A 12,564-nucleotide genomic window follows, 5' to 3' on the forward strand; every position below is an offset into this window, starting at 1 on the left:
CTAACAATCTAACATGCATTAAACTAACTCTGAATTCACGAGATTGGAAGATATTATTAATCGGCAGTACAAACCTGTTGTAAAAGAGCTGAAAGAGTGAAAGTTATGATGTTTCATTACTAAGAAAACTGACAAGATTGAGGCTTGAGCTTGTCTGAATCAAAGGCAGCCTTTCCACCAACCATATTTAAGTCCTTCTAACATGCAATATGAATAATAAGGTATTTTCGTGTTTATATATTATATATATACAGCGTAGAAAAGAAAGTTTTATAAAGTATATTTTCACTTAAGAATTAACATATGTACATATAACTTCAAGTCTTCAAATAACAAATACTACCTCCGTTACAGCCTTACAGGTTATGTACAACAATTTGATATAAAACAGAGAGGAAAAATGTCTAATCATTGCATTTAACCTGTAACGAAGGTAATATTCATCGAAAAGAGCAAAATTAACACAATACATATTCCGTGTAGAAGCTTTATATTTAGTGTATTTAATTTAGACGGAAATTATGCAAAATTTTCTTAGTAGTATAGTCAGATCTCACACATGGACACGTATTTGAAATTGACACTTGTAACCGAGCACAAGTAACATCAATCTGTGTCGATTTTTATATTCCTTCAAAAGAAATCCTATACAGTTTTCACATTTAAGTCCATGACATTCAACTTTCAAGCTTTCAGAAGATTTCACTCCACAATTTAGAGATTACTCACATAATGTGTGTTGGAGGTTGCAAGGACCATAAAGCTTTTAAAGCTATGCAGGAATTGCAGCTATAACATCACCAACCTTCTTTTTTTTTTTTTGATGCAAAGCCGGGGGTAGAAATTAGATTAGAAGTTTAGCAAAAGATACAAGAGTTAGGGAGGTTTATCCTCCAATAATACATCACTAATTGCGTCAGGAGGGTCATACTCATCACCAAACTTCCTAACTCCCCAAATATATAATGATATTAAACTAAATGCTCTTTCTAAATATATTAATATATATTGGATTAATTAGAATTTATTTCCTTATGAAAATCTATGGAATATCTGCCCTGCTTTTTTTTTTTCTTTTTTTTTTTTTTTGGGGGGGGGGGGGGACAGATTTATTAAGCAATGAAATTTATTTACCGTAAGAATTTAAATCAGAGATAATTGAAAGTAAAGACAAATATAAATTAGGTTGGTGCAAAATTTTGTTTCTATTTTTAACCTTAAGTTTATAACTTATTTGCATGGACCATATGCCCTTTTGTCATATGATGCAATTGGTTTTTCAAAATCTTGCTATGTTACTGCTAAGGTTTTGTATTTAATTTCAGTATTTATGAATTTGCAAATGATTCCTTTTCTTTGTCTCTTTCATGATCCTTAGGGATAAGGTGTTTTTCTCTGTCGCATTAAGAATTACTCTTTCCCGTCATAAATAACATTGTAAAGTAGTCAAAGTCGTTCAAATGTATGTACAAGAATACGTAATAAAAATATTTGGAAGAAGTTATCATATTTTCTAAGATTGTTCAAAGCATGTGACTGCTAATACAAAGTACTCGCATACCCTAATTAGTTGTTTTGAGTGCTACTAATATGAAACAAAGGAAGTATAAATTTTGGTTGGATCTTTCTCGATCTTATTATTAGTACGAAAAGTCGAGATCATGTTTCTTTAATACAAACTATAAGTGACAAAACTGTGTAAGCATCATAACTATCTTTGTTGTACACTAGTATAAAAAATGGAAACAATATATTAGACCAATAACAAACAGAACTCCAGTAAATCAGTAAGTAATATGTAAAATATTAATGGTTTTTTCTAAGAAGGCAGGTCTCAACTAGTCAACTCTCAATGTCTCATAATATACAGTTTAATCTTAATGAACTAGTTTAATAACTATAAAAATATATATATACTACGTATGAATTAGTTTAATATTGGTAATCCTGGCAAATTACGATTCTAGAATTCTTCTGTTCATTAATTAGAAGGAATCTAGGATGCACGATTTTATCATCATAGTATTACTGTATTAGTAGACTACTTTTGTCATAGTTGAGGAGGCAAATTGTTAGTTATAAAAATTAGCATATGTCAATTATTTGTGCTTTATTAATTGGGCAAGTACAGTGCTACATATAAAAGACAAGTAATGATGTAATGACCTTAATAGGTTTAAATCTATGGGTCATGTAACTCATGTTCGAGTTGATTTCGAGTTAATTTTAGCTAGGTCGTGCTCAATTGTCTTCGAGAAAGAAAATAAAGGACAAAAGAGAAGTAAAAATGCAAAATAACACGGAGTAACAAAACCCTTTAGGCTTTAACTATGTTAATTTCCAAATGTTCGGTATTGTGTGTAGTTAGGATATGCCGTTTAACTATAATTTCATGTTAGGTTCTACTCGGCTTAAAGATTATCTACTCTATTTTAAACCGGGAAAAAAAAGGGGGAAACCAATGAAAACAGTTGCTTGAAAGATCTTCAACTGTTTGATAGTTTGGGGACTTACTAATGTAATGACTACACCTACCAATCCAGTGCTATGAAGTTGATATTAGACCCACCTCATATAACTAGTGTACAAGTATATCTAACCACTAAGAACATCAAAATTTTGATTCTGGCAAATTATTTACTCCTGTACTTTAGTATTTAAATCTTTTTTTTGTACTTGCAAATTGACAACTTCAATTTTGTTTACATTCTACTGTTTTTTCTTTTAATCAGTATATAAATATCTTCACTTCCCTAAACAAAGATGAGCAATTTCCAGGAGTTTTCTTGGCCAGAACTGATACTGTCCAAGTTTGGATACTTCTAAAGCCTCAAACATATCCAGAACAAAGCATGAAACATAAAACATGTGCTGGTGCGCGCATGTAGTGCACGTTTCTAGACCAATCTAGGTACTCCCCGGTGCCTGAAATAATTTTCCGGGTACTATTAATCTCAAATTCATACTACATTGCACAGACTGAAAGAAATAGTTTGTGTCGATATGTCACATAAGATGAATCCCGCAAAATTTTCACCAAATGAACATTCAAAGCATCAAACATGAACACATAAAGAGGGAAGAGGCTAATGCATAATTGTCATTTTACGCAAAGAGCTGCCAATGTAAGCGATTTCACAAAAGATCTATCAATGAGGCAGTGAAAATTGGACGATTTTTAACATCCCTTCACATTCACCTACCACTTCATACAATGCTCTCAATATATCCAGATTATACACCTTATCAAATGACATTTTTGACACCCAAAAAAATAAAAGATTAAACCATCAGTTTCAGGATTTGCAGATTACCACAAAACAAGGTAGTAGAGCCCTAGGACTGAGCAAATACAGCTCCTCAATGCTTGAATACAGACCAACTTTCCCAGCCAATGAATCAAACCCTGTTTGCCCTGCCAATTCCTGCAAGTTTTCCAACGGCCTGTGAACTCTTCCAGCAATCACCCTGCATACAATAAGCGCCTTCTTTATTGATGGATCACCATCAATGGATTCAATACCTTCAAACGCCCTCCCACTAGTCGAAGTTGTAAAAACACCAACTCCGCTCTTAATTTCTTTCTTTGTATAGAAACCATGCCTTATGATTCGACAAACACAGCATTTTCCTGAGACACAAAGGCTAGAAGACCCATCGATGCCTAGAGAACAGGCCACAGTAGTCCCGTAAAATCTCAGTAACTCATTTCCATCAGCAATACATCTTGGATGCTTCTTAGGGAGCTTACTGGCTTTAATCTTAACCATTTCCCTGTATTCTTCGAATCGTGCTATTGTTTTCTGGGTGTTATGGACTTTCAACACCCTCTCTATTCGACCACAGTGATTCTCCGACTTCAGCCAGCTTGTTCTGCATATTATTTCCACTATTTTCCTTGAAGAATCACCTTCCACAAGCTCAGTTACTGCAGCAAAACATCAGTATTATTCAATTTATGAAACATTGTTTTGAATCCAACACATTTATTAAACATTATAAAGTAAAACAGCTGAAATCAAGGACAAAACGTTCAAATGTATGTAGACTTTGCAAAACTCTTACCAAAGTAGACTTTGGAAAACTCTTACCAAACTAAAATTCAAAATGCACCCAAAACAAAATGACCCAATTGTGAGTTTGTGACTTTTATCGAAATTGAATCAAACAAACCCAAAATTAATACAGCAAAAAATGGCTAAAACCCAAGTATAACCCACAATCCAAACGAACTATTTCTCACCTCTATTATTCGCTAGCAGTAATGGCGGTTATCTACTTATATTAATACAGTAATTACAAATAGATAGCATTCATAGACTGAAATTTAAGCCTACTAAGAAAACACCTGAAAAATAAACTGGGGAAACTTAATGTACTAATCTAAGCAGAGAAAAAGCAAATAATTCCCAAAAAGAATGTCTAGAAGCTGAAATAAGTAAGCAACCCAAAAAGTGGAAAATCAAATTTAACTACTTTTACACTAAAAAGCATACAACTTTTATAAAAACAATGCAATCAAAAAAATCATCAAAAAAAAACCCTTAATTAACAAACAAATAAAAATACACTAATCAACAACTTAATTAGAAACTTACCAGCATGATTAGAGAGATGATGAGCTTCAAGTGCATCCCATTTGTTAAACTGCTCTTTACACTTATGACAGCTCAATTGAACCGAAGAAGATGAAGATGAGCCATTCGAATCGATTTCGAGGGAGAATCTCTTCTTTGAATTACTACTTCCACTTCCATTATCTCTTTCCAAACTAAAGGATTTTCTTCCATTAGCCCTTAAAAATGAAGGGTTAGCACTATTATTGGTATTGTTAAAGTAATGCATTGTAGGGTGCCCTCCAGGACCAGGGGTACCCGGCCTTAAAGTACCTACAAACGCAGACTCTTCACCCTTCCTCGCCTCGTCTTCTTGACAACCAATGGAATTGGAACCGAACCCGGACCTATCAAAGGGACCATAGCCAGTAATCTTGAGCTCACACCTAGAATTATTATTACTCAAAATAACTTCATGAGTAATTGGGTTTAAGAATTCACTACTTCCGATAGATCTTGGACTACAACTTGGTGGTTTTTCAATGTGCCTTTTACTTCCACCATTAATTACATCTTTTAGATTTGCAATTGACCTTGAACACCCGGATCTTCCTACTCTTCTTGTTAATATTGAGTTCATTATTTTGTTATTATTTATGTTTATATTTTTTGATGGATCATGCACATCGGACGGCTCAGATTTGCAGTGGAGAGATTTCTTCAATGAGAACCATACATTTGGTTTGCTGTTCTCTTTGCCCTGTTGTTGTTGCTGCTTCTTCTTCCCCTGCTTCCCACCTTCCATATTTTTTTTAACTTTCTCTCTCTAACTTCACTTTTCTCTCTCTAGATTTTGCTTAATTTCCACCATTTTAAGATTTTAACTAGCTAACCCTCAAATAAAAATAAAGATAAAACCCAAAAAATTAATTCCAAAATTTGGGTTTTGAAAGGTGAAAGTGTTTGCAATTAATGCTACTTCTTACACTATCAAGTATATAACTCAAAAAAAAAAAAAAATGAAGAAAATATTTCTAATTTTATGACAAAGAAATATTCAAACAATGTCTAAAAACCAAAGGGTTTTTTTGTTTTAATTTGTGAAGGTTTTTGGTTTCATGCACATTGTAAAATTCTAAAGATAGGTTTTTTTTTCCCTCTCTCTTAATTTCTGGGTTTTGGGGGTGGAGGAAGATAGAAAGAAAAAAAGAAAAAAAGAGAGAGAGAATCTAAGAGAGTTGAAAATGGAAGAAAAATGAATGCAGAGGAAAAGAGGAGAAGATGAAGGGGGTGTTGGAGTAATAAATTAGAAGGTGGTAAATAATTTAATTTTATGGCTTCTTTCTGACAACAGGTATTGTGGGGTGAATTCATATTTAATACTCCTACCTGTTAGCTGTTTATGCATAACCCGATTGTATTTGGTATTGGACCCGATGTTTCAATATGGTCGAAGTTAGAGTGAAATGGGTTAAACGAAACTCGACTCGACTCGACCCGACCCTATATGGCTAGATCCTTGACTCCCTGTCTACATATATATACTCGGCGTATAATTATATACTCCATCTGTCTCTATTAGTTTGCCTCATATTTCATTTAATTTCCCTTTTTCCTAATATAGTAACACTAGTTATTTGCTCGAGCAATGCTCGGATATTCACTAAAAAAATTTACAAGTTACTCTAAGGGTCTGTTCTCTTACGTTGAAATTCAGTTCAGTTCAGTTCAGCTCAGTTCAGTTCAGTTCAGCTCAGCTCCTAATTTCCTTCTTTTATAAAATATTCATTTCAGTTCAATTCAGCTCAGCTTCTAATTTCCTTCTCTTATAAAATATTCATTTCAGTTCAGCTCACCTCCTAATTTTCTTCTCTTATAAAATATTCATTTCAGTTTAGTTCAGTTCAGCTCAGCTCCTAATTTTCTTCTCTTATAAAATATTCATTTCAGTTCAGTTCAGTTCAGCTCAGCTCAATTCAGTTCAGTTCAGTTGAGTTCAGTCAATGAGAACAGACCCTAAGTTTGTATGTGTGTATAGGTTTGGTATACATTTAGATATTTATTTACTTTATCAAATTATTATCGATTATAAACGTTAATATAGGATATCTCCAAATATTTTTGTAGTTTGCTACCAAATTGTGAATCTAAAATTGAGTTGGAATCCCTTTTTTAAGTAGAAAATTAACTATTCAATTCTATAAATTAACAAATGAAAATTAAGGGAATATAAAAGATTTTACTAATCTTAATATATACATAAAATTTATTAGTTTAATAATTTTCTATTCGGCACAATAAATTTCAGTTGAACTAATTTAGAAATTTGAAGGGTACTTAAAAAATCACTAATTTACTATTATTCCACATTGTTCGTTATTCTTAATCTTTTTTAATCAGTAAACTCGCTTTTCTTATTTATTTATAAGGCAAAGAAAAATAAATTTATTTATCTAAAGTAGTTGTTATTGTTCTATTTGTTTGGGTTGATTATGTTGCAGATTTTTTTATTTTTTTATTTTTTTATTTTTTGTAAAAGAGAAATTATCTTATATTAAAAAAGAAAAAAAATTTATGGCGGGAAATTTTTTAATGTGGACGTGACACGTGTACTTTTGGGATAACTCTGGTGATTACTTTAGTATATAGTATTGATTGATTGATGTTCCCGCCACTACACTCACTTATATACACTCATAAAAGTTTAAAAAACAACGATTTTCTTATCAAATACCCCTGAGTAATTTGATTATTTACGAATCATGATATATTCATGAATCTTTTGAAATACAATGCTCGAATTATTTATGAACGTCATTTAGAGTTGTTTGGTGGTTTAGGGGGAATGGGGAAGGGCGGCGGGAACCACCGGGGGGAGTCTCGACGCCGACTGGGTGTCTGGGTGGGGTTGAGGCTGAGCGGCAATAGTCCGTAGGGCAGGTGACGGGATGTTTTTTCAATTTTTTAAAGTTTTATATTTATTTTTAATAATGAATTGAATTATTTTTAAAAACGAACCAATTGTATGCTGCCGCGTGACATATTTAAGCCTTAGTGACTAATAGAGTTGACGTTTGTTGGGCATTTGGTGACATTTTTAATAAACTCGGGGGTGTATGGTGTATTTCAAAAGTTTCATCCATGGGTATACCGTGAATAACTAAATTACTCAGATGTATTTTGATGAAATAACCGAGAAAAAACAATTACACTCTTAACTTGCAATTTTTTGGTTCAATCCTTAATAAAGCACATTTTGCATATTTGCCAAAGGGAGTATGTTACACCTTTCTATTCAAAAATTTGGGCCTTAGCATTAAATTTCATGCCGAAACTCATAAAATGTTAGATTTAGATTTTTAACCCAAAAAATGTATTTAGGATTATCCAAATCCAATTTTTTTGGGCCGAGTTAGGTCACCATAATCTTCTCACATTTTTCTTGATTAAGTTCATGTGGCTAGGTACATTCCTCCATCTTTATTTGGAAGATTCTAAGTGTCTTTCAAACATCAATATATAGGAGAGCTTTGGAGATGCTTAGCAATTTAATCCACAATAAGCTTTGTAAGAGTACCCGTAAGAGAAAGGAAGACACTTATTAGGTGAGTGAAAACTGTGAGTATTTTATCCATCTATTTTGGGTGAAGATTTTTTGTAATCCTACAATCATTTTAGTGGAAATTTTAGACTACTAGTCCGAGTAGTCTTGTGGGTTTTCTACTTTTCCCTATTTTGGGATTTTTGCTTTACCAAATTTTTTGTGTCACTTTATATATTTTATTATTCTTATTTTTATTCCATTTTAATTACCAAACAAATAAAATACTATATTTCCCAACAAATAATTTTGTTAAGATAATGTTTGTAAACTTACCAATCATAAAAGTTGTTTACAAACGTTTTTCAACCTATTGATAACCAATTTTAAAAAATAAACCCAACTCCTCAATCTTATCTAAAAAAGTAATAAAATTGCATTTTTATGCTTTACTATGATAAATAAACATTGAACTAGCGAATTGCTATTATAAACTTGATTTAATTTACTATTACAAACTTGATTTTGTTTAATATTTCAAGATGTACCCAAAATTAACATTTCAAAAAGAATAAAAGAAAAAAAGTTTATTTTTAGCATGAAAATGAAATATAAATTGATTACAAGATGAATCAATTCCTTTACTTTAGGGTTCTTATGAAAAATCTTACAAGCTGTACGTTATTTGTTGATACTAGTTGTTAGAGCACTCGCGTAGCACGCGCTCCCCCGATGATGAAGAATTCTCGAGAAAGTGTATATATATAATTAATCAATGTGTATATGTATAACGGCTATTTCATGAAATGCCACTGAGCAATTTAAAAATTCACCAAATGCCATCGGACTTTTCAAAATTCACCAAATGCCATCGAGTTTTAAAAAAATTCACAAAGTGCCATTATTGTCTAACGGAGTTAACTCCGTTAATAACAAGGGCTTAATCATGACACATGTCATGATATAATTGGTCCATTTATCTTAATTCATAAAAATTAAAAAAAAAAAACAAAAAATTAAAAAAAACCCAAAAAATTTCCCAGCCACCCCCACCATCACCAAACCTTAGCCCCTGCCCTTATCTCGCCGGAAAACGGACGACCACCACATTAACCACCAAAACTCGGCCGTCCGTCCCTTTTACGCCCCACCCAACCCATCGCCGACCCCCAAAACCACCCACACAAACTGCCCCGACCCCAAAAACCAACATCGAGCACGAGCTTTGGCAAAAACATCACCACCGCACAAAACCAGTCATTTCCTCCGCCCTTGAAATGACGAAATCGGCCATAGAATCCGACCATTCTGGATTTCCATGGTCGATTTCAGCCGTTTGAGGGTGAAGGGTTTCCATAGTCGGGTTTTATTTTTGGTTTCCATGGTCGATGTCGGTGGCTATGGTGATGCGTCGTGTTGGTGCGTGAGGTGGTTACGGGGGCTGGGGTGTGGATCACGGCGAGGGTGTCGGGTAGGCGAAGTTCTGTAGGTTGTCGTCAAGGTGCTGGAGTCGGGCAGGCGGAATTGTGGGCATTGCGTGAGACGGTTGCAGTGGCTGGGGTGATTTAGCGGGAGGAGGAAATGGGGATTCAGTGGGGTCAGTCTGGTGGTTATGGTAGTGGGAGGAGGAAAGGGGGATTCAGTGGGGACAGTCTGGTTGCGTCGTTGGGGCGAGTTAGCTAGGGTGGGTTGCGTCGTCGCCGGTGCGGTTGTTTAGGGCTGGGTTGCGCCGCGGTGGGGACTGGCTGGAGGCGGAGATATGGTGGTGCAGTGACAGACGGTGGTTGGGGCTGGGTCATGGTGGGTTTTTTTTTTTTTTTTTTTTTTTTTTAAGTTTTTTATTAAGTAACTAATTTACTAATTTAATAAGCAACCAATTAGAATACACCACGTGGCATAATTAGCCTTAATGACTAACGGAGTTAACTGCCGTTAGTCATTAATGGCACTCGGTGAATTTTTTAAAAACTCAGTGGCATTTGGTGAATTCTGAAAAGTCCGATGGCATTTGGTGAATTTTTAAATTACTCAGTGACATTTGGTGAAATAGCTGTATGTATAATTATAAGTGTGGTTATCGTAATGAAAAAATATGTTATCATTTGAATCATTTTAATGTAGTGATGTTGTGATGATAGTGTGATCAAAATTAATTTATGAAAATTTTGATTCCACCCATCTTTCATAATTGCATTATTTTGGTGGAATTATAATAGGGTACTTATTAATTTACAGTAATCTATATATTATTAATCGAGTCTAATGTAAATTTAATAAATGTAATACATTTTTTAAGTTTTTTTTTTTTAATTTGAATATCCAAAAAAGCCCTAAATGTGAAATTAATCAAGGTTAATTTTACAAATTTTATTTTTACAAAAAAAAAAGCATTATAATTTCGAGAAATTAAAAGGACAATTGCATTTGTCTCTAGTAAATATATACAAATTATAGTACAGTAAGACTGAGTTTTGGTCACTAAAAAGTGAGATTTTCAAATTGAATCAAATTAGTTTTAATCGTCAAATTGCCACAGGGCCACAGGCTCAGAACTAGAGCTGTGCATGGGTCGGGCCGGCCCACGGGTAGCACGGGCCCGACACAAAAATTGCACGACATGGCACGAGCACGCCAGCGGCACGACACGACACGATGACCAAGGAGTGGGCCATGTTGTGAACACAATTTTGAAAATTTAGCACGAACACATGCAGCACGAACCCGCAGGTGGCACATTACTTTGGCCCACAACACGACCAAGCACAACCCAGTACGACATACGGCACGCCAGGCATGACCCGTGCAAAACGACTACTCATTCGCCGCTTCAAATAAATCTAATATATATATATATATATATAAAGGAGAGTTTTTTCCCGAGTTTTTAGAGAGCCACGTAGGATTTAATTTTTTTAGCGCGCCACATAAGATAATAAATTTTAGTGGTAGCAAATTAAATACGAGATTATTAATTTCTTTTAGAATAAATAATTTAAATGACACGGAAGCAAAATTGACAAATGAGGTTTCCCAGTTTAAATTAATTAAATATAAAATATTATCTTTTGATATCAGGAATTTCCTAAATATATAAGAAATTTTAGCACATAAATATATAAATATAAATTTTTTAAAAAAAAAAATTAAACAAACCGTGCATCGCACGGGTTTCATCTAGTTAATAATAAAAATAACATAAATAATAAAGAGTTATAATAATAAAAATAATATTAATAAAAAACAATAATCATATAATAATAAAATAATATAAACAAAAATCAATAAAATTATTTAAATAGTATATCCATTTTAAAAGTTGTTCTGTAAAAAAAATAACATAGGTGACAAGTTGACTGACCCGGCATAGCACGCCAGGCACGTGGGCTGGGTGTGCCAAATGATGGCCCGGCACGACCGCCAAAATATAGGCACGACACGACACGAGCCACCACTAGACACGGCGAAGCACGACACGATGCCCACCTCTACCCAAAACACATCATATTTCATAAATGCTACACCACATCAACAAAACAAAAACCTTTATAAAAAAAAAAACATTGTTTTTTTCTTCCAATTTACCATGGTTTTTTGGGATACTACATTTTGATTAGCTGCTTGCTATCTCATACAAGTATATGTTTTGGTGTGCCGGGTTGCTACGTCTAGATGATTAATGGTGCTCAATATGCCTACTGGGGAGATGTCTATCATCCAGCCATTACTTGTGGTTAGGAGCCTGTGATATGTAGTATATGGATCATGGATGATATGTAGTATATGTTATCAATAAAATTTGTTCATAATTTCATAGTTGAACTTTGAATACAGAAAAGAATCCTGAATTCAAATAATGCTATCTTTCTTCAAAAACATTACAATGTATTAATGTTAGTTTGTGGATCCTATTTGCTAATTGCCAAAGTCATACTCTTATTTTTATTCTTTATTTTTTTTGTACTTCAGATTTGCATTTAGCAATTGTAGAAGGGACTAGGGAATCAAATCATTACTATTGTGCTGTTTAATGGATGTCAAATAATTTAGTTGGTTAAATATTATAATATCATCTGCTATTCTCTATACATTGACAAAAAAATTTACATTTTCAAGCTACAGTATTTCATTTAGTCATTGGATTAATCTCAAGTTTAAACTTGTCATCAATAATTAAAAATAAAAAACTTGTTAGGGGGGGTCTGTTCGTCATCCAGGGGAAGCAGGGGCTGCTAAAACTTCTATGTTAGCAGCGTATAGGGAGGCGTCGAGGCGAGGTGCTCGAATGCAGGGAGGGGGAAGCAACGCCAAGGAGTCACAGTGCTGGGGTATTCAGACAATCAGACTACTGCATAAACTATAAAGCTGGAACATAATGTTACGGAGTAATTATTCATAAACTTTGTACTTCGTAAAATGGTACGTTGATTAACCTAATTATTTATAAAATTGTATTTGATACACAACGGT

General features: G+C 33.7%; 1 protein-coding gene across 1 annotated transcript; it reads right to left on the bottom strand.

The window, feature by feature from the left end:
- Positions 1–3,079: 3,079 nt before the first annotated feature.
- Positions 3,080–6,084, bottom strand: LOC110720106. Its single transcript, XM_021899106.1, has 2 exons — positions 4,599–6,084; positions 3,080–3,928 (listed from the first exon to the last, which is right to left on the bottom strand). Exons 1-2 carry the CDS (start codon positions 5,359–5,361, stop codon positions 3,297–3,299), a joined length of 1,395 nt encoding a protein of 464 aa, XP_021754798.1. The 5' UTR covers positions 5,362–6,084; the 3' UTR covers positions 3,080–3,296.
- Between the last annotated feature and the right edge of the window lie 6,480 nt (positions 6,085–12,564).

This window comes from Chenopodium quinoa, unplaced genomic scaffold (genome assembly GCF_001683475.1).
Source record: "Chenopodium quinoa cultivar QQ74 unplaced genomic scaffold, ASM168347v1, whole genome shotgun sequence".
Taxonomy (NCBI): Eukaryota; Viridiplantae; Streptophyta; class Magnoliopsida; order Caryophyllales; family Amaranthaceae; genus Chenopodium; species Chenopodium quinoa.

Bases quoted from the DNA above. Each gene is read 5' to 3' on its own strand.
- LOC110720106 (XM_021899106.1), bottom strand. From the start codon at position 5,361: ATGGAAGGTGGGAAGCAGGGGAAGAAGAAGCAGCAACAACAACAGGGC. The intron at 3,929-4,598 runs GTAAGTTTCTAA...GTTTTGCTGCAG, and splicing joins TCATCTCTCTAATCATGCTG to TAACTGAGCTTGTGGAAGGT.